Raw genomic sequence first — 20,693 nt, 5'->3', positions numbered from 1 at the left:
TTCTGAATAGAGGTCACATATTTCGAGTAGTAAAAAAAAAAAAAAAAAAAACAAGTAACAAGTGCGGCTGTAAGCGCAAAGTGTCTCCTCACTTTGCGCATCGTTCCGGTACGCGAAAAGGAAAACAACGTGAGAATCTGCAGCAGGAGGTCAGTCGTACCCAAAGGTCGCTAGAAATAGCACTGCCCGTACGTGGCATAGGAAAATTCGTGATGCCAAAAACATTGTGTAGTATACGCTGGAAACTGGATGGAATTCGTAATATTTGAACTTCTATCGAACATACATAAATTGCTTGTATAATCTTAAAAGCATCGCATTTAGATGTATATTGCTTAATTCTTATATTGGGAATTAATGCTTTTGAGGATGGATTTATGAGTTTACTGAAACTAAGGAAACACAGTTCTACTAAATTTCTTAATGTTAATTTAGAAATATATTTAAAAAAAAAAATTATAGAAACTAAATACCTTCAAGAGAACTGTGTCCCTTTTTTGTTGTATTTCATTCACTCTATTTAGAGCAATATTAACTTGAAGATTTTTGTCGGATTAATTTGTGTCCTTCACTTTGGAGACAGTTTTGGTAAACTACTTTAAATGTCAATAAAAAATCGATGTGTTTGATACTCTCTCCAGTAAATATAGTATTTTAGAAAAATACGTAAAGAGGTATATTTTAAATATTAAAAAAAAAATACAGAACATGTGTAATATTTAAATATATACGCTCTCTTTCCTCGTAAACCCTACAGTTGATAAAAATATTTCAATACGACCAAGGGCTCATTATTTTCATGATTTATTTTGGGATAGCGAAGTCATACTTTCGTTCGTATACTCCGAGATTACATTGCGGTCTATTTTTGAATAGGCCTGTCATCATACGCTGCTCTTCACGCGTAGTGTACAGTTCTGGGAAACGATTGAATTTTTTGCAAGTATTTTTATGTGAACAAAAAGTTCCGTGATTTTCTAAAAATTTATTAGCAACCCTTTTTCTAAATATTAAGATCCTTCCAATCTAAAAATTTTTATTTTTCTTAAAATGCTGCAAAATAATTGTAAACAATTATTTTGAAATGAAAACTGGATTAATAAATATGACATAAACTTGTACAACAAAAGTAAAAGTCAACTATTATCCTTAAAAAACGTAAGTGTTTGATCTATATTAAATTATTCTAAGCAAAAACACTACAACACATGATGTCTTGTGAAAGTAATTATTTTAAAAGTTAGTAAGCAAATTATTACCATTAATTTTAATAATTTTCTAAAAATAATATACATCCTTTTTAATGCTAAGACAAACACACACATCTACTAATTGAAAAACGTATAACACATGCAATTTGAAAAAGTAGCATTTTTACATTAGTAATATGTTAAATACTACAGTGCAAAATAAGTTAGTAATTACTTATTACGATTTATTTATTTTACCTTTTAGTTGTGTACACCCAGAATTTAAAAAATAGCCGAGATCCAGTAGTGATTTTTATCACAAAGAAAATTTCTCATAGCAGAGCAGAAGTGAATTGTATCATTTTATTATTTTTATTAAAGTGACAAAAAAATGTATTTTATGTCAAAAATACGGGAAAATTGTAAATTTCAATGACAATAATTTTTCAAAAACTGTTTTTCAACGATATTACTGTAAAGAGAAATTATATAGTAAAATATTTAAAGCAAAAGAACTTTTTTTTACACCGATCATATTTTTTCTCAAATGCAAAATTATTTGTAAAATAAAAGATTAAGTAGTGTACACATTGTGGACTGTACAATAATTAAGATTTTTTTATTATAATGTTGTAAAAAAAATTGTTCAAGGTTTTTTTATTGGTGAATAAAAATAAAAATATATTGTATCATCCACAATGAGCTTAAGGATAGTAGAAGGATAGTAGTGATAAGAAATAAAGATGCCATACATCGCAGAGAAAGCACACATTTATTTACATAGCCGTAATCTTGTAAAGTTGAAAAACAACAGTTTTTATTTTCTCTGGTTTGCGACGATTACAACATCGATGAAACAACATATAAATTTTTTAGCATTCTCTTCATTCATCACATTAAAAACTATTCCATCCTCAAACTTGACTGTCTTTTACATTAAAAACTTGTCGTACGTGCAAATATTATAAGTAATCCAATCGAAATACAATATAACACAATTTTTCTAAAAATCCATAAAGCTATGCAACAACAATATGCTTCATTGAATTTTCTCAAGATATTACTTAGTATAGGTAGCCTAAAATTTTAAGTTGTGTAAAAACATCTATTTTCTGTCACCTGTTATCGAAGTGGAACCAAAAAATTCTTCAAGCTCTGGAAAAAACTTGATATTCCACGATGTTAAAGTGAAAGCTCGGCGAGCGAATAACGTGCTAAGTGATGCACTGAATTCTAATAATAAAGTCTGCGAATGAGAAAGCCACTGCGAGCATATTCTGTGACAGCGTGTTCCAAAATAACGCGGGAAATAACGAAAATAAAATTTCGCGTAAGCACGACTGATTCATGAGGCAATAATTTACGGATGAAGTGAGAGAAGGATTTTTTTTTCCCGACATCAAAGAATGCGATCGTAAAATGTTAAAAACTATTTTAAATGACTAGACTGACTGTGGTGAAAAGAATTATCGGTTAACTAAAGTTGCAACGAGTTTAAAGAATCAACATACTTTTGAAGTAAACATTTTATTACTTTTTAATCATAAAATTTATATTTCCAACAACTATACTTTATCTCATTGTGACAAATTCTTTGATATATCGTTACATTAATGGTGCCTGTGACTAGAAGAAGAAAAAACATTTCACGCCTAGTTTGGCAAAAAAAAGGGAGAAATTTGTTACTTATATATTGTTTATGGAAATGCTCAGGCGGAAATGGTCTTGGCACTTGATGTACACTCCGGCGAGTTCACATTACACATGTTCATGTGACACAAATTAGTACATGATTTTATCAACCAACCAATAATCTTATATATCCAGTTATAAAGCTTTAAATATCACCTCACGTATTTCTTCAAAGCATCCGGTTTACATTAATCAAGCATCTTTTGTTTAATAGTTTTATTTAGCCTCTATCACCAAAAATTAATAAAAAAAAAAAAAGAAAGAAAGAGAAAAAAAAAATTAAGAAAAAAAAAAAATTACAAGCGCTTTGTCGTAAAACTACAGTATTAATGTCTATACTTTGCGTATCTTGCAAATATTTCTCATTCGTTCGTTTGTTTTGTATCATTTCGTTAATTCTTCTCAAGTATTACCACCACCACTACCATCATGTCTTTGGATTTTAGCACCTGAACCCTCTGATACTTCTTCTCAGTAATTGGCGTGCTTATTTAATTTGTTTTAATTAACCCCGTATAGCGAGCGTCTGTTACCTGGCACCTGCAAGGTCGCTGATGTCACGGCCGAGCCCAGGTGGTTCGTCGCTGTACAGGCGTACGTGCCAGCGTCGTCTGAAATTTCGAGAAATGAGGTCAGTCGAGAGCTCGAATGACTTTTTCTATTTGCATGTTCGAAGAATTGGTGCGTACTAATGTTGTGAAAATAGTTTGGTGGTTCAAGTAGAGTTTTCTACAAAATCCAAAACTTTTTCTCATGAATCAACAATGTTCGTGTTTTAATTATTAAGCTTATCGTATAGGGACATGGCACTAAATGATACTAACCAGGGGTAGTTCGAGTCAAAGTAAGACGACAAACGCCATTTCTGTAGTAAACTTCAACATTGTAAGAATTTTCAATAACCCTGCCGTCCTTAGACCACATTACGTTTGGCTGTGGCTCAGCTTGAACGATGCATTCAAAACGTGCCGTTTGCCCGCTCACAACTGCGATGTCTCTTAGTGGCTAGAAATACAAAATAAAACGTTCTTATTAGGCGAATTGATCTTTCTGAGTAAAACTTTGATTAAATGACTAGTTGAATTCAATCTTTTTTCAGATCTCTCTTAGAAACGATTATTAAAAGCCAATCTGTAGTCCAAATAAGTTTCAACTCCTATTGATCGTATAAAATAATGGTCTTGATTTTTAAAGGATTATAAAATCTTGTTCGAGCAATAGCAAGTGTATTAGTTACCGTTATAAATGATGGAGGTTTTTTTTGCAAAATCTCAATGTAGGGCTTGACAACCTCAATCTCTGTAGCCACGGGAATGATTCGTTCGCTGTTAGACGTTGACCACGGCGAACCTACAATGGAAATGGAATAAATGTACGGAACTAAAGCTAATCCAAAAAAAAAACAATTTTTCAAGTTAAAGCTATGGTTGCAAGCACCAATGAAATTGTAAACTTCAACATTTATCTATAAAAGGATATCATCTTTGGATAAGCGGGTGACGTTAAATTGATCTGGTAATGAAAGGACGAACATGATTATAAAATTTTTAATAATAACAAACTGTGAAATAATGAATTTATCTTTCCTTACCAGTTAATGAATATCCTGGAAGCTCTAAAGGACGAAAACGAAAAGTTAATATCTATAGAGTGTACTCAAGAGTACAAATACGTGGGTGCACAATTATCAGAAAGAAATCAGAAAAGCTACATACATAAAAGACGTGCAAGTCACTGCGAACCATCGATAAATTTTGTGAAATATGAAAGTACTTAATATAAACACGTGACCATTAATGAAATATGCAATTTAAATATAGAAAATGTGAAATAACAATCACACCAAAAATGTACATATTTACAGTAACTCTAACATTTACAAGGTAGAATAGATGTCTTATGAGAAAACCAGTATTAATGAATGATTTTGAATTAGTATGAGACTCAGAAGAGGAAAAACTTTAATGAAAAGTCCATCGTATTATTTTAATAAATGTATAAGCATGAAATGAATAACATAGTGTAAAATTTGACAAATTTTTAAGTGAGTGGTATGGATTATTATTATATTTGTTTTGATACATTTTCAATGAATTATTTTGTAAAATGGTTAAAAAAAAAGTTTCAACTTACGTAACAAATGAATAATATTTACGAAAATGCTACCATAACGCACGATTAAATGAAAACAATTGCTTGAATGTACGTATTTTTCTTAATAACAAATAAAAGATTGAACATCTCCAACTTTCACCGATTATCGTCTTGGAATTGCAAATCAGTCATGGCCATCACCGATACGATACATTTTAATACTGGTTTACTGGGACAGTGCATAATTGCCATTATATTGTTGGGTAAATATCAACATCATCCGTGTTTTGTTGTGGGATACCTGGCGTTGAATCGATGTTACTTGGTGGCCCGCAGTGCGGACTCAGACTAGGTAAGCTCGGACTAAGTGACGCTGGACTTGGGGTTGTCGGGTCCCACCTAGGCGATGGCGAAGGTGGTATCAAGAGACTCGGTGATGGAGGTATTTTGTTGCGATCACCATTTGTGATGAAATCCTCGGCCTCCGAGTATTCACTCTCGGAGGTTGGCTCCCACTTGACGCTTTTACCAGGATATTTAGGGACAGGCTTGCGAGGCAGTGTCGACGAGGAAAAGTGATTGTTCGTAGGCGCCGTCGGATAGCTAGCCTTAGGTTTGCTGAACCCGTTCTCCTTGCGGCTGGACGTAAACTCGTGTATGATCGGCACATCGACATCTCCAGGCTTACGTTGGCCTTGGTAACTTTTGTTGCTACTTGTTACTGTGCGCTTTCCTTCGCCTGGCAGTACTATGCCAAACTCGTAGCCGAAATCGTACTTGAAGTAGATCAGGCCCGTGTCTGGATCGATCTGCTTTGTGCCTGAATTACACGTGGGGAGATTGATGGAGTTTTTCTTTTTTTTTTTTTTTTTTTCATTAAGTAATACTATGTTTTTACCGAAATTCTACATCGTTATAATCAACCAGTTTGCTATTTGAAGCTAGTCAAGAACGCTCGAATAAAGTGTGTGTGTGTGTGTGTGTATATTTAGTTTACTATCTTAAGTATGGATCCGAAATTTTAACGCTTGACTTATTTGAACCTTGATTTTTTTTAAATGCCTTTAAAATGGAAAGAAAATCTTACTGTGACTCGCAGGAAAAATAAGACAAAAAAAATATGTAGAAAGCAAGAGCTCGAATTCATAGTTTACTAATTAATCTGCAATACTTGGAAAAAAAAAAAAAAAACAACAAATGTATTATTTTACCATATTGTGCCACTCTTGATTCTTCCCTATAAGCCCTCGAATCGTCTCCGACATCTGTACCGTTTCCTGCATCCGTGGATGTCGAGCGCTTCAAAATCGGCTTACTTCGCTTTTTTAAATCAGATTGTATATCGCTTGAGAATTTCTCTGTTTTCGATTTGAAGTTACTCGTCATATCCTGTATATGCTTCGTGGCTACGTCTGTGAATTTCGAGATTACTCAAAAACAGAATCGACACCCATAACGCCAAGTAAAAAAAAAAAAAAAAAAAAAAAAAAAAAAAAAAAAAAAAAAAAAAAAAAAAACAATAGTCATAATAAATTCCGATTTTCCTACAGACAAGCAAACACAGGACCATAACTGAAATAATTTATTATATTCTAATGTTAATGCGATATTATTATACGAAACTCCCGAATGATTTGGTTGTATGAACATATATCTAGAGTTATAATGTAGTAGCGTCAGAAAAAGTGTTAAAAAAAATTGTGTGTTTCGCCTTACGATTCGCAGTCTTCTGAAATTCGCGTCCAGATGCGTACGCATACTCTGGAGGTGAGCCTGGTTTAAGCTCATGATCATCAATGACTTGCTGACTCCTGGTTGTGTCTCTAAACGAGTATCGCCTTTCGCTCTCGGATCTTTCCGTTTCTGATTCACTTGGCATTGTGATCACGGGTGACTTGGTAACTTTACTTCTGGGTGGCTGCACCTTACGATATCGCGGCTCTTCGGTCTCACTTTCGCTAGGTGCCCACTTGGCCCGAATCCTGTTGGTATCGGCATCACTTTCATAGTCGGATTCACGAAACTGACCTTGGACGAACTTTGTCGGGGTTGGAATGGTAAATGAATTTTTCTTCATTTGCTGGTGATTATCCTGTGGTCTTGTGTAACGCTGCATTTCGTGTTGCATCTGGTTTTCGCCAAACTTTATTACTCGACTTGTTTGTTCGACCGTCACGATTCTTCTCGTGTTTTCCGTTGACTCATCCATACGAACGGTCTTTTTCGTTTCCGTACCTATTGCATTGTGAAATGGAATGCTATTTTGTCCTTCGTAAAAGGATTGCCTTGGAGGCGCGTAAGCCATTTCTGGCGGAGTACCGGGAAGCAGTATCGACTTGGGCTTGGGTTTTTCTTCCTTAGCAGTTTCTCTCTTAGTGACTGCCTCCTTCGTTGTTTCTTCAAATGTCGAAGGAGCTGCCGTTGAGATTCCTATTTCGAAACAAAGGATTTTTCCAACGAATGATAAGTGATGTGATGCATGGTAAAAGTAGAAGAATCACGGCGAACTCGAAGACAGATATGCTTTTAGGTGTGAGTATGTGAAGTATGATGCACAACAATCAAGAGATGCTGATAGAAAATTGAGAGCAAAGCAAAACAGCAAGCAAGCAAACGACAAAAGCCAAAACTACCTGTGTCAATAGCTCAGCGAACAAGCAATTGGAGTTAAAAAAAACTGTAGAGGAAAGAAGCGCACAAAGTAAATCTAATGATAGTGGGTATGCATAAAGCAAGAAAGTAACAACTTTTATTTTTTTTTCATTAATATTTTTAATTTAGACTAGAAAAAAGATTCCTAAGTAAGAAGTTTCAAGCAAAGGCCAATAAAAATCTGAATATTTGGAGAATGTCCCAATTTTTTAAACGTTTTTTTCTAGCTTTCATTGTAGCAATATGTTTAAGTTGGAAGTTTTTTTTTTTAACTATAAACATTACCAAGTTTTTTTTCATCTGCCTGGAATTTTCGTTACATAAAATTTACAGTACTATTTGTAATTGACTATATTTATTATCCATAAGCTTTCTGGGACATTATCCTTAAAAGAAGAAGTACCGTTTGGTGCGAGATTGGAACGAACCTGAACGAGAAAAAGATGATTTCATTGTTTTGAAAGATGATAAATTTGAATCCGTCAATGTTTGAGACGATGATTGTGGTTTCCAATTCGATGATATCCTATTACCATCATAGTCACTTTCGTAATCGCTTTCACGAAACTCACCCTTAGTCAATCTTGATGAACCTTTGCTCATTTGAGTCATCTCCTAAAAAATATTAAATGATTGAAAAATTTCACTCTTAAAAAAATTTGGAAGCTAAAAAAGTCAAAGTAAATATACGCTTAATTAAAATTAAGTATGGTGGTCAATATTATTAATATGGGAATAAAAAAAATTAGCATTCTGCATTATACATAGGTGAAACGACTATTTGAAACACTAGGGTCCAGCGGATGTTAGTTAATTTTCTAGCCATTGTTTAATATACACACAACATTTAATTATTTACGAAAAACTAGCACACGTTATTTCGTTCTTTTTCGAACCTTAGTAGGATCTGGTTTATATCGCGGTTGTGGTGACTTTTCAACTATCTTCTCAATGTAAGAAGTTCGTTGCATCTCAGTTTTAGGTAAACTAGAATAGGATTGAGATTGTGAGTATGTGGATGCGGATGAGGTACTGTCTTTTTTGTGAGAGCTTTCGTAACTTTTGGTTTCCATGAAACTAGATTTTGATTCATAGAATGATGAGCTAGATTCAGACAAAGATTTATGTTGTTGAAGGTTTAATGGTTCATCAGTGTCAGCCATGTATCCACTTTCTTTTTGAAAAGTTTTTGTTTTGAATTTTGGTGATTCGGGTTTGTAAGTCTTCGTCGTAGAAGATTTTGTTGGTTGAACATAAACAGGAGGTGAACCAGGTTTCGGTAATGTTTCGTATTGTTGAGCTTGAGTGTTCTTTTGTTGATATTGTCGAGAATCTTTTTCATACAGTTGAGATGATTTTGCAGTTATAGACTCACTCAAGCTAGAACTTGCACCTAGCCTAGCTGGTCCTGACAGAGTTGACGGCGATTCAAATTTTGATGGAGGTATTATGTCGGTTTCAGTAGATGTGGGTCTATGAGAAGGGGTAGGTGTAGGAGGTTGTACCCTTCTATAGCCGGTTGCTCGTTGATCGTGGTCACTTTCGTAAGAGCATAATTTTGATTTCGAAGTATCGATTTCAGATTCGTAATCACTTTCACTGTAAAATGAACTTCTCGAGTATTTTCTCGGTGAACACGTAGATTGTGGTGGGGCTGAGGGAGTGCTTACTTTGTATTCTTTTGAAATATATTCTTCAGTTGCTTTCGATTGAACTGTTGGTGCTGGCCTACTCATCCTTTCCATTGTTTCTGACTTTTCATATCTCTTTTCTAAATAAGGACTTGGAGCATAATCTATTACTGGAGGAGAACCTGGCGTCAAAACTGGTGAAGAGAGGTTGGCTGGATGATACAATTTCACTGCAGGTTTTTTGCCTTCCATGACACTCCTTACCAAACTTGGAGCTTTTAAATCAATACCTTGATCATCAGGCCATGGCCTGGACGCCTGTTTTTTAACTGCTTCAAATTTTTTTTCTTTATTTTCTGTTTTATGAATATCACATTCAGACATGTATTTTTCTGTAACTGATTTTTTTTCAATAGTATTCACAGTATGATCCACTTTAATCGTTTCTGCATTATAAATTATGGGCTTAGGCTTTGGAGGTGGCGAAGGAGGTCGTTCAATTTTCTTCTCTTCCACACGAATTTCTTTCGATCCAAATGACTTTTTTTCCAACAAGTTTGAAGATTCGATGGTAGTTTGAGTCATGCGATACTCTGGCTTCATTTCTACTTCTTGTTTGGATTCTGACGAAGAAACTTTGTAATTTTGTTCGGGAAGACTCCATTCTTTTTTGTCGGTAAATACTGTTGATGATGAAGTATCTTGCGGTTGTTGTGGTGGCCATGACTTTTTACTAGAATCTGCACTTTTGCGTGCCCATGATTTTTCCATTGTTTTAGCTTCCATAGACGTGGAAGTCGAATACCCTTCGTATTCTTTCTTTTCACTTTTCTTGACACACATTTCTGATTCAAGTTCAAAAGGCGGAGGAATAGATAGTGGCCGTGTAGGGCTAGGTTCTTGAGGTTTTGGCTGTGTTTTTGGTGCCGATGGAAATATTTTAACGCCACCTACAGGCACATCAGCTGGGAAAGCACTTTTTTCAAACGATTCTTGTAATTGTTTAGCTTTTGATGAAACATCTGGACGTGTTCTTGTTTGCTCTTCAGGTTTTGGAGCATATCCGATTTCTGGGGGTGGTTCAGGCACAAGATTAAATCCATTTAACATAGCCTCTGCACTATCCGACTGTGCTTCTAATTTTGAAATTGTTAAGGTACCATGGATTGGTGAGCCAGATGCTGTTACATCTTCCAATATAGTCCTTTTGCATTCCAAAGGTGCCAGTTTATATTCCTCGTAAGGAAAGCTGAACATCGTATTATCTACACCGCGAGATGAAGTTCCTTTTTCAAATTTCTCGAAAGCGTCTTGTACGGCTTTTTTATTCACTTTTGGGATTTCACGAGAAGCTTCTTCAAACTTCGTAGTGCGTTCATAATTTTTTGTCAAATTTTCAACTCTTACATCACACCCAGGACCGGTTCCATCATCTTCATCAGTTAATTTAATCATGTCCCTTGGTCCTTTTGAAATATTATCACCACTTTTTGACATGGATTCAAAGAAACTAAGAGCATCTTTACGTTTTACAGAAGACGTTTCAACATTTTCGTTTTCGGAGACTTGAGATTTTTCCTGGGAAAAATTACTTTCTTCTCTTTTTGAAGTGTCAAACGGTGCAGGTTTATGTTCAAGTTTCATATGGAATTTTTGTTCTGATTTGGTTTCGCTACGGTGTGATTCGGTTGAAGATGAAATCATTTCTGAACGGTATGCTTTTTGTGACTCTTCATTTGTGTTAGTTGTGATAGTTCGTATTGTAGAGGATGTGGATGTAGGAGGGAATGGCGTTTTGATGTTAGCACTAGGCTGAATCATCGTTGTTGTTATCTGCTCCGTGGTAAGGTTTGCGCCAGGTATCTCAGTAGGTAGACCGCAACAAGTCTAGTTTTTAAATAATACTTTGAAATATTTGTTTATTTAAAAATAAGTAAGTGCATAAAACTATATTCGTAAAAATTTAACACAAATAAAGAATTTTGTTTTAAGTCTAAACTCTTACTCACTTTTTTCGCATTTTTGTCCGCAACATTTTCATAAACGAGAGTTTTATGCTGTTCCACCATTGTATCAGGTGTTGGTTCAAACACTGCAAAATCAGCAATACTTTGTGCTTCTCCGCCAGCATTCGCTGCTCTGACCATATATTTACCCGCATAGTCCTTTTCAGCTAAATTTTTGTTGTTGTTTTAGTTTCGTATGATTGTTGAAAGAAAATTTTTAATCTACCTTACCTTTATCTATCAATAAAAGATAACAATTTCCATGTTGTTTCATCCTATAATCAGGTCCTTCGATAAGAGGTTCATCATCTTTGTACCATGTCACGCTAGGTTCAGGTGTACCAGTGATTTCGACTTCCATAATTACCCTATCGCCTTTTTTAACGACTTGTGCTTGGAGTCGTCGTCCAAAGACAGGTGGAAATATTGTCTCTGTAAAAAAAAAGAAAGCATTAATATACATCTTGAATACTTAATTATTAAATTAATACGTATAACTGTACTTTTTACGACCAAATCTGCTGTGCTGCTGGCATTCCCTATATCGTTTCGTGCTGTGAAAAAACCAAGTACATTAAATTTATAAAATATTAAGCTTTATACATCATTTTGGACTGTTTTTTTAACAATACAACAAGCCATGCAGTATTCTTTGGCTACTGCGGCACGATGGTGGGCTTACTTTCAAATTAGAATTTTAAATATGGACTACACCACTTCTATACCATTGCATCCACTCATACTTTTTTTACTACACGATATTTTATCAAAATTTTTAGTAGTGTAGTCAGTAAACAGCTCAAGCAAACCTTTTTATTTTTCTTTACTCTGTTAATGTCTAACTGAAAAGTTTTCGAGTGAATTATGTTTTGTCAATAAAAATGTGGTAGAAAGATTGATGACATATCAAAAAATAAGTAAAAAATTGGATGATACAGTCAATAGTGAAAATTAGGCTAATTCTGTAATAAAATAGACCTTTTCAATTAACATCAAGATTATAAGTTTTATTTGCTTGACTAAGTTTATTTGTTAATTTCATGAAGGTAACATTTCTAAAAAAATGACTTAGCATGTAATTTAAATAAAGCAAAAAAATGCATCAGCACAAGGCAAAAATACCTGATCATGCATATATAAAATTGTTGCCATTTAATTTTTAATAAAAACGTAAATATCTTACAGGCTAGTTGGGAAAGTGATGTATACCAACCTGTGCATGTATATCTACCAGCATCTTTGACTTTCACGTCTTTTATTTCCAATTTGACGTGATTATGATCATAACTCAATTTCATGCCGTTCTTAGCCAACAATTCTTGACCATTCTTGGTCCATGAGATGACGGGTAGTGGAAAACCTGCATTAACAAAAAAACGTATTATTAAATCAATACATATCTATTGTATCAATGGTAAGTTGACGCACCATCGACTATTCCTTCGAGAACAATATCCGATCCTTGGTCAACTATCATACCGGTGACGGGGGAAACGAATCGTGGAGCAGTTTGCTTTCTACAAGGTTTTTGAATTTGTACTTGATGCTTGCACTCCTTCTGTGTTGTACCTCCCGAATCTTGAGTAACAACGACGGTCTTTTCTTGACGTATTTCACCTGGTGCTTCTTGTATAATTCGTTCATATTCTTCAATCTTCTGCGACTGTATGACATAGTAATAGTAATAGTTAATTAAAAAAATTTTTTTTTCAATGAATCAATATTTCAATCCAAATTAAAAGAAACCAACCTTGACTACAGGTGGTGCCCCATTAAAAGCATTGGAGTGCTCAGAACTATGTGAAGACTTTTTAACACACACATTGGACGGTGAATGTAATGGACAACTGGGCAATGTCGAGGAATTCGTTGTCGTGATGTATTCCCTTTTCGTGGAGGTGTGCATGGTTGAAGATTCCACGATCGACGAGGTAGTTTTGGTGATCGTTTGGTTATTGCTTAAGCCACCCTCGCCCGTCTTCTCACTCACGAAGTACTTGTCACTACTGCTTGACGATTGCATCTCGAGGTTCACCGTAGGCTCTGGTATTGTTTCGATATACCCCTTCTCCGCCTCGATCCCTCCACCTATGTTTACGAGACATCACGATGATATTGATTTATCAATAGATCGATACAGGCAGATGCATTAGAAAAAGATAGGCTCAATGTTTGTCTCGTGTTCAAAAATAATTCTGTCCTTGTCAGAAGGAAATCAGTATTTTTCTCTACGCCTACACGTTCATGCTTTGGGAAGTAAATCCAACATACTGATTGAAGTTACAATGTCGCATCCCTTTTTAATACTAGCGCTCATACAGCCAATTATTCTTTTAAAATTTTTTAAATTCCTTAATCCGAAATTGTGTATTATTTGATGAAAATGTTTGCTATTCAAATACAGAACAGTTATCTTCGCAAGGATTTCAAATTTTTCATACATTTTGGTAGGATGGAATTGGTTTTTGGTCGACTAACGTTAGCAACTTAATTTTTGAGAAAAAAGGTACAACTTTTTTCTTAATTTCTTGCGGGTTCCACTAATACCTTACAGTGTTCGCTCGGTTCTATACATCGCAGAAATTGCGCTCTTTTTATTAGCTTTTGTTTCTTTTTTGACACACGCTCTCTCTTTTTCATCGAGCAAGTGTCGATAGAAAGATTGACAAGATTGACAGGTATCGCGGACATCTGTACGTGAGCCCAAGGAAGTTGACCACGCCGATAGTTCCCAACACGTAAATACACGCATGCTACAATTTGCACCTATGCAGTACAGTAATTCTTACCGCGCGACCCTTGAGACTTGAGCTACGAGCAATGCGAAAATAGACGGCCTGATTCGTCAAATGACGAATACGAAGGGAGAGAGAGAGAGAGAGAGACAGCGAGGAAGATGCATGCAATCACACCTGCTGACTGAGCAGCAGCGGCACAGCTTCTAGCGTCTACTCTACTATTCGCTTTGGTCGCTGTAACCAATGATATACGGACCCATTATAATTCGACCGATGGAATTCGACTATTGTGCAATCGGGGATGTTAGAGGTGAGCGCGGCTCTAGCGATTTTTCGACCTCGCTTTCGTTTGTTAGTTTAGTGGTGCGTGAAAATGTACAATTTTACACAGCTTGAATCTCTAAGATATGTATACGGCGTGTAAATTTAGTTCAGCACTGTTTGGTATCAACAGTTGGTCCGATTGTAGTTCTACTACAAAAAATTTTGAGCTTCTTGTAGGCTGTAAACTGTTTACGTTTGACATATTGGACAAGTGACTTTTTTTTTTGTCATCATTATCTATGATTGCTCTTAAGGAATACGATGATAAAATGAATATATTTATTATTTATATTATTATATGAGCCCAAGTTATTTCAAGTGATTGAAAAATTACAAAAGCGTAGAATATCAGGGACAAAAATAAATGTAAGCTAGTACTTGTGTAAGTAAATGACAAAGTTCTTTCGGTGCAAATATTTGCATTGTGAATCACGGTGAGGTATCTCAGTAAGAGAATCTCTCTGTGACAGATGCACGGAATATGACGAAAATAAATTAGTCGGATATAACGTGCATTACAAGTAATACGCAGCAATGTATTGAAACACATGGATGGACAGTATTGGGCAGAGGCTTAAATTTCTCAAAGTTGTCCCAACTCTAGGCAAGCTTCATCTTGTTAACTCTAAAAAAAGACTTGCAATTATATAGTTCGATGATGCAATATAAGTAAAAATAAAGCGCTGTTGGTATTATATGAATTCAAGCAATGTAACTTTTTATTGAATCAAAGAGAAAACGAAACTGACGCCAAAGCATATTATATAGTTTTTACAAAAAATGACAATAAATGATTATATATTATACTCGTTCTATAATAAATCCATAAAAAATATAATGGTGTACTGTAGTTATTTGACAATGTTCATTTTATTAACGTGATAAAAAATTATTAACTAAAAAAATTATGTGAAAATAATAGATACTTGTGTACTAAAAAGAAGTCAGTAAAGTAATTGTCTCAACTAATTTTTTTGTCTCTTTTGTTGAATACTTTATTCAAGGATCCAAACAACCCTTCAGGAGGTTATTTTATGCACACATAAAAATGAATCATTATTAGTTGAATTTATATAATAAAATAAATTTAAAAAGTCAAATGGACCATAACAATAATGAATATTTGTTGCTACGCGTAGTGAAGTTATCAATTAATTTCCATCTTCTTGATTTCTATTTGTTTATTTAAAAAAATAAAATTATTTCAACCATTTTTGTGCAATGATTCTACCAAAATAGTTAGTATATATATATATATATATATATATATATATATACTTCTCATCTAATGTTTTAACATTGAAACCATTCAATCTCAACATCCCTTTAAATTGTACGATGAATCCCTTGAAAGATTTACGAATCAATGTGTCGACGGTCCCTCTTCAATAATTGCCCCATCACTTCCGTTTTTATTTCGTATGCGAGCACATTCGCTCGAGCAAGTGGTAAAATATAAGAGCTTAACTTCACACTCGCAATGGATTAGGCTGGCCGAAATCCAAAATATTGTGCAAATGCATTTGGATTCGAGAATGGACAACCATCTGGAACGAGGAATTAAATTCGACTCTTCGTGACTTGTACAAGCAGTGGCCCAAAGTAAAAACCACTGCAACAGGCTAGATATATGCTGCTAGCTAGTTGCTGCTCGTAAACTGCCTACTTGTCCATCCACACGCGACTGTGGATTTGCGCGGCGTACAATTAGCGACTCTTTACTGCCTACTTCGTGCCTAATAAATCTGTTGCCGTGCTTACACTTGTGAATATGAATGTCATCTTACTTTTTGGAAATATCTCGCACCGCGCAAGATCAGATTTAAAAAAAAAAAAAAAAAAAAAAAAAAAAAATTATTGCTGATTTTATTTCACGATCTGTTTCAAAATTTAACTATGGACATAAAACTTGATGGTTCGATTGTAGGTACTTAGCAATTTGTTGTGACTCTAAATTGAGTGGAACTATAGAAACTAAAACTAATAAAAATGAATTTTATAATCTGCTTTTACAATTAAAACATCTTAATGGTCTCATTACTTTTTGGTAAATTTGTATATTTATTTGTGTATTTATTTGGATGTGAAACGATAAATAATAGCTAAAATTTTTCGAAACACTTGAAAATTTGGTTTCCTGTCATAAATTCACTGGTCCCATTTTCGAAATAATTCATATGATTCACTAACAAATATTAGAAAGATAATAAATTTGTATATTACAGAAACGCGTTGACAGAAGATTACTTGATGGAAATTATACTCATAGAACTCCGAAAAATAGCCAATAAATTAAACGAAAAACTAATGAAGAAAATGAATAATATCAATGAACACAAAAATTATTTTTGAAAACCTATTATAACTTTAGATTAGATTGTTCATATCTTAGGATTGTATTCTATGGCTTTGATAATTTATATTTTTTTGCGAATAAAAATGATAATTAAAACAATATGCACAACTATACGTCTCATAGAGGCGATAGATTGTCTTGTGACATTCAAATTTTTTTTTTGTAAACTAGTTATCTCGTATTCACTGCAGAACAATAGCATCTATCAAACCAGCATCTCGTAAAAACTTTAATCATCTTTTACAACCGTTATCACTACCCATTAGTTTTTATACCAATTCAACAAACAGTGCCGTCAAATTGATTGTCGTTGACAATTGCAAAATGTTAATACAACACGCCATTTAAAAATGAAATCTTTTATGTTGGACATTTTTAATAATGACTTGTAATACCAAGAAGTTGGTCATCACTAAAAAAAGAATTCAATTGAGTATTGAAAAACACCAGACTACATACTCCAGAAAACCACAAAAATCACCGAAGCGCGTCAATCGGCCGTGAAAAATTAATCAACCAAAGCTGCTCGCTGTCTAGCAAAGCTCAATTACATCGGAAGGCAACAGGGCGCACCACCTCACATTCTTTCACGCCCAATCGCACACTCGTACCCTTTTTTCTCGTCCTTCGAAAAAAAAAAAAAAAAAAAAAAACGCAAGATTAAGTCGGCCAAGTTTCGCGTACGTAAAAAGTCTCTCTCTTCCCAACGAGGCCTTCACTATTTCAGCAGAACAAGCAAAATCTCCCGCTTCGGAAGTTCAAATGCACAAACGCGATCTCCCCGCCCCCTTTGACAAAATTAGCTGTAGAAAAAGCCGCCGATGTGCCTCTGTACGAGACACATATACGTGGAGCACAGCCCGCAGTGCTTTTATCTGTATTGATGCCGATCAAGACAGGCTCCGAGGATAAACAAGCTTTAGAGGGAACTGGAGGGAAAAACAGGAATTTTATTCGATTCACACCTTTGCGTACCTTCACTCGAACAGTATGTACGACTTTTCCGTCACTTTATCCCCTCGTGCTCCTTGCCGATCACTGCTGGATGCACTTTTACGTATCCCAATATCTTTGTTATCTCCAGAACCGATTTTTTTTTTTTTTTTTCAAAAAAATTCTGCCAGCAGCCTGAAATTCGTCTTGCCGATCTCACCGATTTCGTACTCCGCTTTGGCACGATGAAGCTCACTTCCCGCAAAGCTCGAGCTGGCGACTTTACGGCGCACAAACGCGGCTTTCGGCTTAATTCTAAATTTGACTCTTAATCCGATTATTCCTCCCGGCTTGCAACAACAAACGCGTGCGTGCTTTGCTTGATAAAATCTAAAGTCCTACATTTCGAAACGCGAGTGTATACGGGGTGTTTTTGTCAGAGTTGCGAAGAACACCGGTCCTCGGCGTTATACACTGGACACTCCCGCGCGTGTCGTGTGAATTATATCGTGCGTGTGTTCCGAAGGTTCTTTCCACCGGTGGTAGGTAGAGGTGGACTGACGGAACCGCTGGCCGACGACGATGACTCTCCGCACGCGGTGAGAGAGAGCAGCGCGGGGCCAGCGGGTATTTGTGCCGACAAAAATAACGTATTTCTGTGCGCATTCACACTCTCTCTCGCGAGCTCATATATATATTGTTGTACGTGCGCGAGAGAGCGCTCTCCCTTTCTTTTTTCCAGCTGCGTGCGTGCACTTGCCTCGGTTTTTTTCTTCTTCTTCTCTTTTGGCTTAAGCTGCACTTGCGCGAGCCACTGCGTAAGCTTATTAGCACATTTGGTGAAACGAGCCGATCTTCAAGAGGAGAAAAAGAGAGTGAGGGGAATCGCCTTCTCGGCACTGACAATTTGAGGACGATTATACAATATCTCAAGAGAATGATTTATATGCGGCTGATGGACTTGCGCGGGGATTCGATGAGAACATCGCGGTGAAATTCGACCGCGTTTTTGTCCCCGGTTGATTTGTTTTTGCGAACTTTTTTTTTGGACGTGTGAAATAATATCGTTTACTCGGCTATTTGGGTCATTACGATTACCATCCGCGCATAAAATGCTTCGTTTCAATGCATGTAGGATCAAATGATTGGAAAACTGGGTTTATACGTAGCAAAAGTTTTATGGTTTTTCTCCCAACATTCAGAAATGTCTATACTTAATATCGAAGTAACTCAAACACTGTGTTCATGGTCGAAGCCATGAATTATTCATGCCTCTTTAGCTGCGATGTTAAATTACCAAGCTCCAGAAACCATACTCATACCATCGGGTCATTAATCATTGTTTGTAAAAGCTATTGCAAATACTGAATGAGCTCAGATGTACCTACTAAGCAACAATGTCGAGACAGGGAATAGTTGATAGTACAAAAACTACACTTTGGACTTAACTGTCCTGTCTGTATATAAAGTAAGCCAACATATCTTAATTTGGGTTCGTACTTTATACAGCACTTTTGGATTTATTCCTAAAGTGTTTAAAATTATAAAACTATTAAATATCAGTTGTTATTAATAAAAGATTTTCATCTCAGTACTTTTAGGTTTTCAATTACTAGTTTAACAACTTAAAGCTAATGGTTATACGCTCTAAATACCAATAACCCTATGAGTTAGCTACTTAAAACCGTATATTCCCGTCGTAAGTGCTGTCATAACCTAAAACGTCATATTGTGAGTCTTATCCTTGGTATCCTTGGGGTTTTCTTTAAAAGGTAGAGAACCCCGTATCAATCAGTAGCAGCTTCTAGAACTCATAGACTATTTTTAACTGTATGGTCAATGGCAAAGAGTTTCCTAAAATCTGAAAAATCCTAAAACTGCTGGAACTACAAACTTAACTAAAAGTTCTTGAATTGGAAAACTGTCGGTAATTAAAATAAGTTATATGTTTCGAAAATTCTATGATTATATATTGTTGGATTTCAGAAATATCTATTTATTATCCAGCCTTTAGGAAAATACAATAACTCAGATAAGTATACAGGGGTTAAAAAATTTATAAACTTCTTAGAGTACACCAGCTTATTGTAGAGTTATTCAACAGCTTATTATAGGGTTATTTGGTTAAAAAATGTTTTTTGTGAGATTTTAGGATATATTACCAGCAATAATTTATAAGAATGTAGTAATAAAGTCTCGAGTACTTTATTTGTAACCTTTGTAGTCAAAATCCACTTAGATTTTTGGTACATCCAGTCATTACTATCCTTCGTTTTTATAATAATCTAAGTGAATAAAAATGTATTTATTTTTTTTACAGGTGATACCTGATTAAAAGCGTGCAATAGATGGTTTGCATCATGGTTAGTTGTAATCCTCAATAAAAATTTAAATAATGTTGATATCATTCGTTTTCCTTGTTACGTATAATATATACGTACCAACATAAAAACGTACCAAAATATTTAACGCACATTTTTAAATCGTGTTTACTTTTTCTGAAAATAAATTTCAAATTTAAGAAAATGTAAAAAATTCTTTATCGAATACCATTGGACCAGACTGTCTTGAAAAAAAAAAAAAAATCGGCAAAATCGGAAAAAGTCGTACCCTACCACAACCACGTCTCGGACTGTCTCTGTTCGCGAAACGATAATTTCGTAACTGCTCGTTCGAACTACAAAAAAAGGATCGGTAAAATCGATACGCGTACAGTGCCGCGATGCAGTCAGTGAATGAAGACCGAGAACGCAAAGCAGGGGAAAATACAAGTGTATTAATAACTTGGATGGCACCGTTGTGTATATATCGGCATCAGCAGCGCCGTTCGGCGTTATTTTTGCCTCCAAGTGCCCGCAACCCCATTTGGTTGCGACGCTTGTCTCGATAAAAGTAGTAAAAGGAACCGAGCGCTCTACTCTTCGACTAGTTTCTTTCGCACGAGCAAAAAAACATCGACTGATTGCCATGTTCGTTCGTTCACTCGTCTCCGTCCTGGCCTTTTCTGACTTTTTCTGCTCTTGATCTTTTCCCAACTGTATTTATCAACCTGATTTTTACTGCTAGGCTCGGAATCG

The 20,693-nt window shown here is 35.2% G+C and overlaps 1 protein-coding gene across 1 annotated transcript in view; it reads right to left on the bottom strand.

Annotated features, from left to right (window-relative positions):
• Window positions 1–1,943: 1,943 nt before the first annotated feature.
• Window positions 1,944–20,693, bottom strand: part of LOC106636132 (uncharacterized) — a 69,515-nt gene continuing 50,765 nt past the window's right edge. Inside the window, exons 42-55 of the mRNA XM_089592120.1 lie at window positions 13,016–13,353; window positions 12,694–12,928; window positions 12,479–12,625; window positions 11,769–11,819; window positions 11,497–11,697; window positions 11,269–11,432; window positions 8,525–11,146; window positions 8,057–8,243; window positions 6,693–7,406; window positions 6,188–6,388; window positions 5,278–5,796; window positions 4,120–4,232; window positions 3,707–3,887; window positions 1,944–3,493 (exon numbers count right to left, since the gene is read on the bottom strand). Of these exons, the coding sequence (XP_089448246.1) occupies window positions 3,384–3,493; window positions 3,707–3,887; window positions 4,120–4,232; window positions 5,278–5,796; window positions 6,188–6,388; window positions 6,693–7,406; window positions 8,057–8,243; window positions 8,525–11,146; window positions 11,269–11,432; window positions 11,497–11,697; window positions 11,769–11,819; window positions 12,479–12,625; window positions 12,694–12,928; window positions 13,016–13,353 (5,783 nt within the window). The 3' untranslated portion in view covers window positions 1,944–3,383. The remainder of the gene's footprint in view (window positions 3,494–3,706; window positions 3,888–4,119; window positions 4,233–5,277; window positions 5,797–6,187; window positions 6,389–6,692; window positions 7,407–8,056; window positions 8,244–8,524; window positions 11,147–11,268; window positions 11,433–11,496; window positions 11,698–11,768; window positions 11,820–12,478; window positions 12,626–12,693; window positions 12,929–13,015; window positions 13,354–20,693) is intronic.

Source organism: Copidosoma floridanum, unplaced genomic scaffold, assembly GCF_036245765.1.
Source record: "Copidosoma floridanum isolate Cflo_tuat_1 unplaced genomic scaffold, Cflo_Japanese_pri ptg000014l, whole genome shotgun sequence".
NCBI classification, from domain to species: Eukaryota; Metazoa; Arthropoda; class Insecta; order Hymenoptera; family Encyrtidae; genus Copidosoma; species Copidosoma floridanum.
This window is presented reverse-complemented; position numbering and strand designations above follow the sequence as displayed.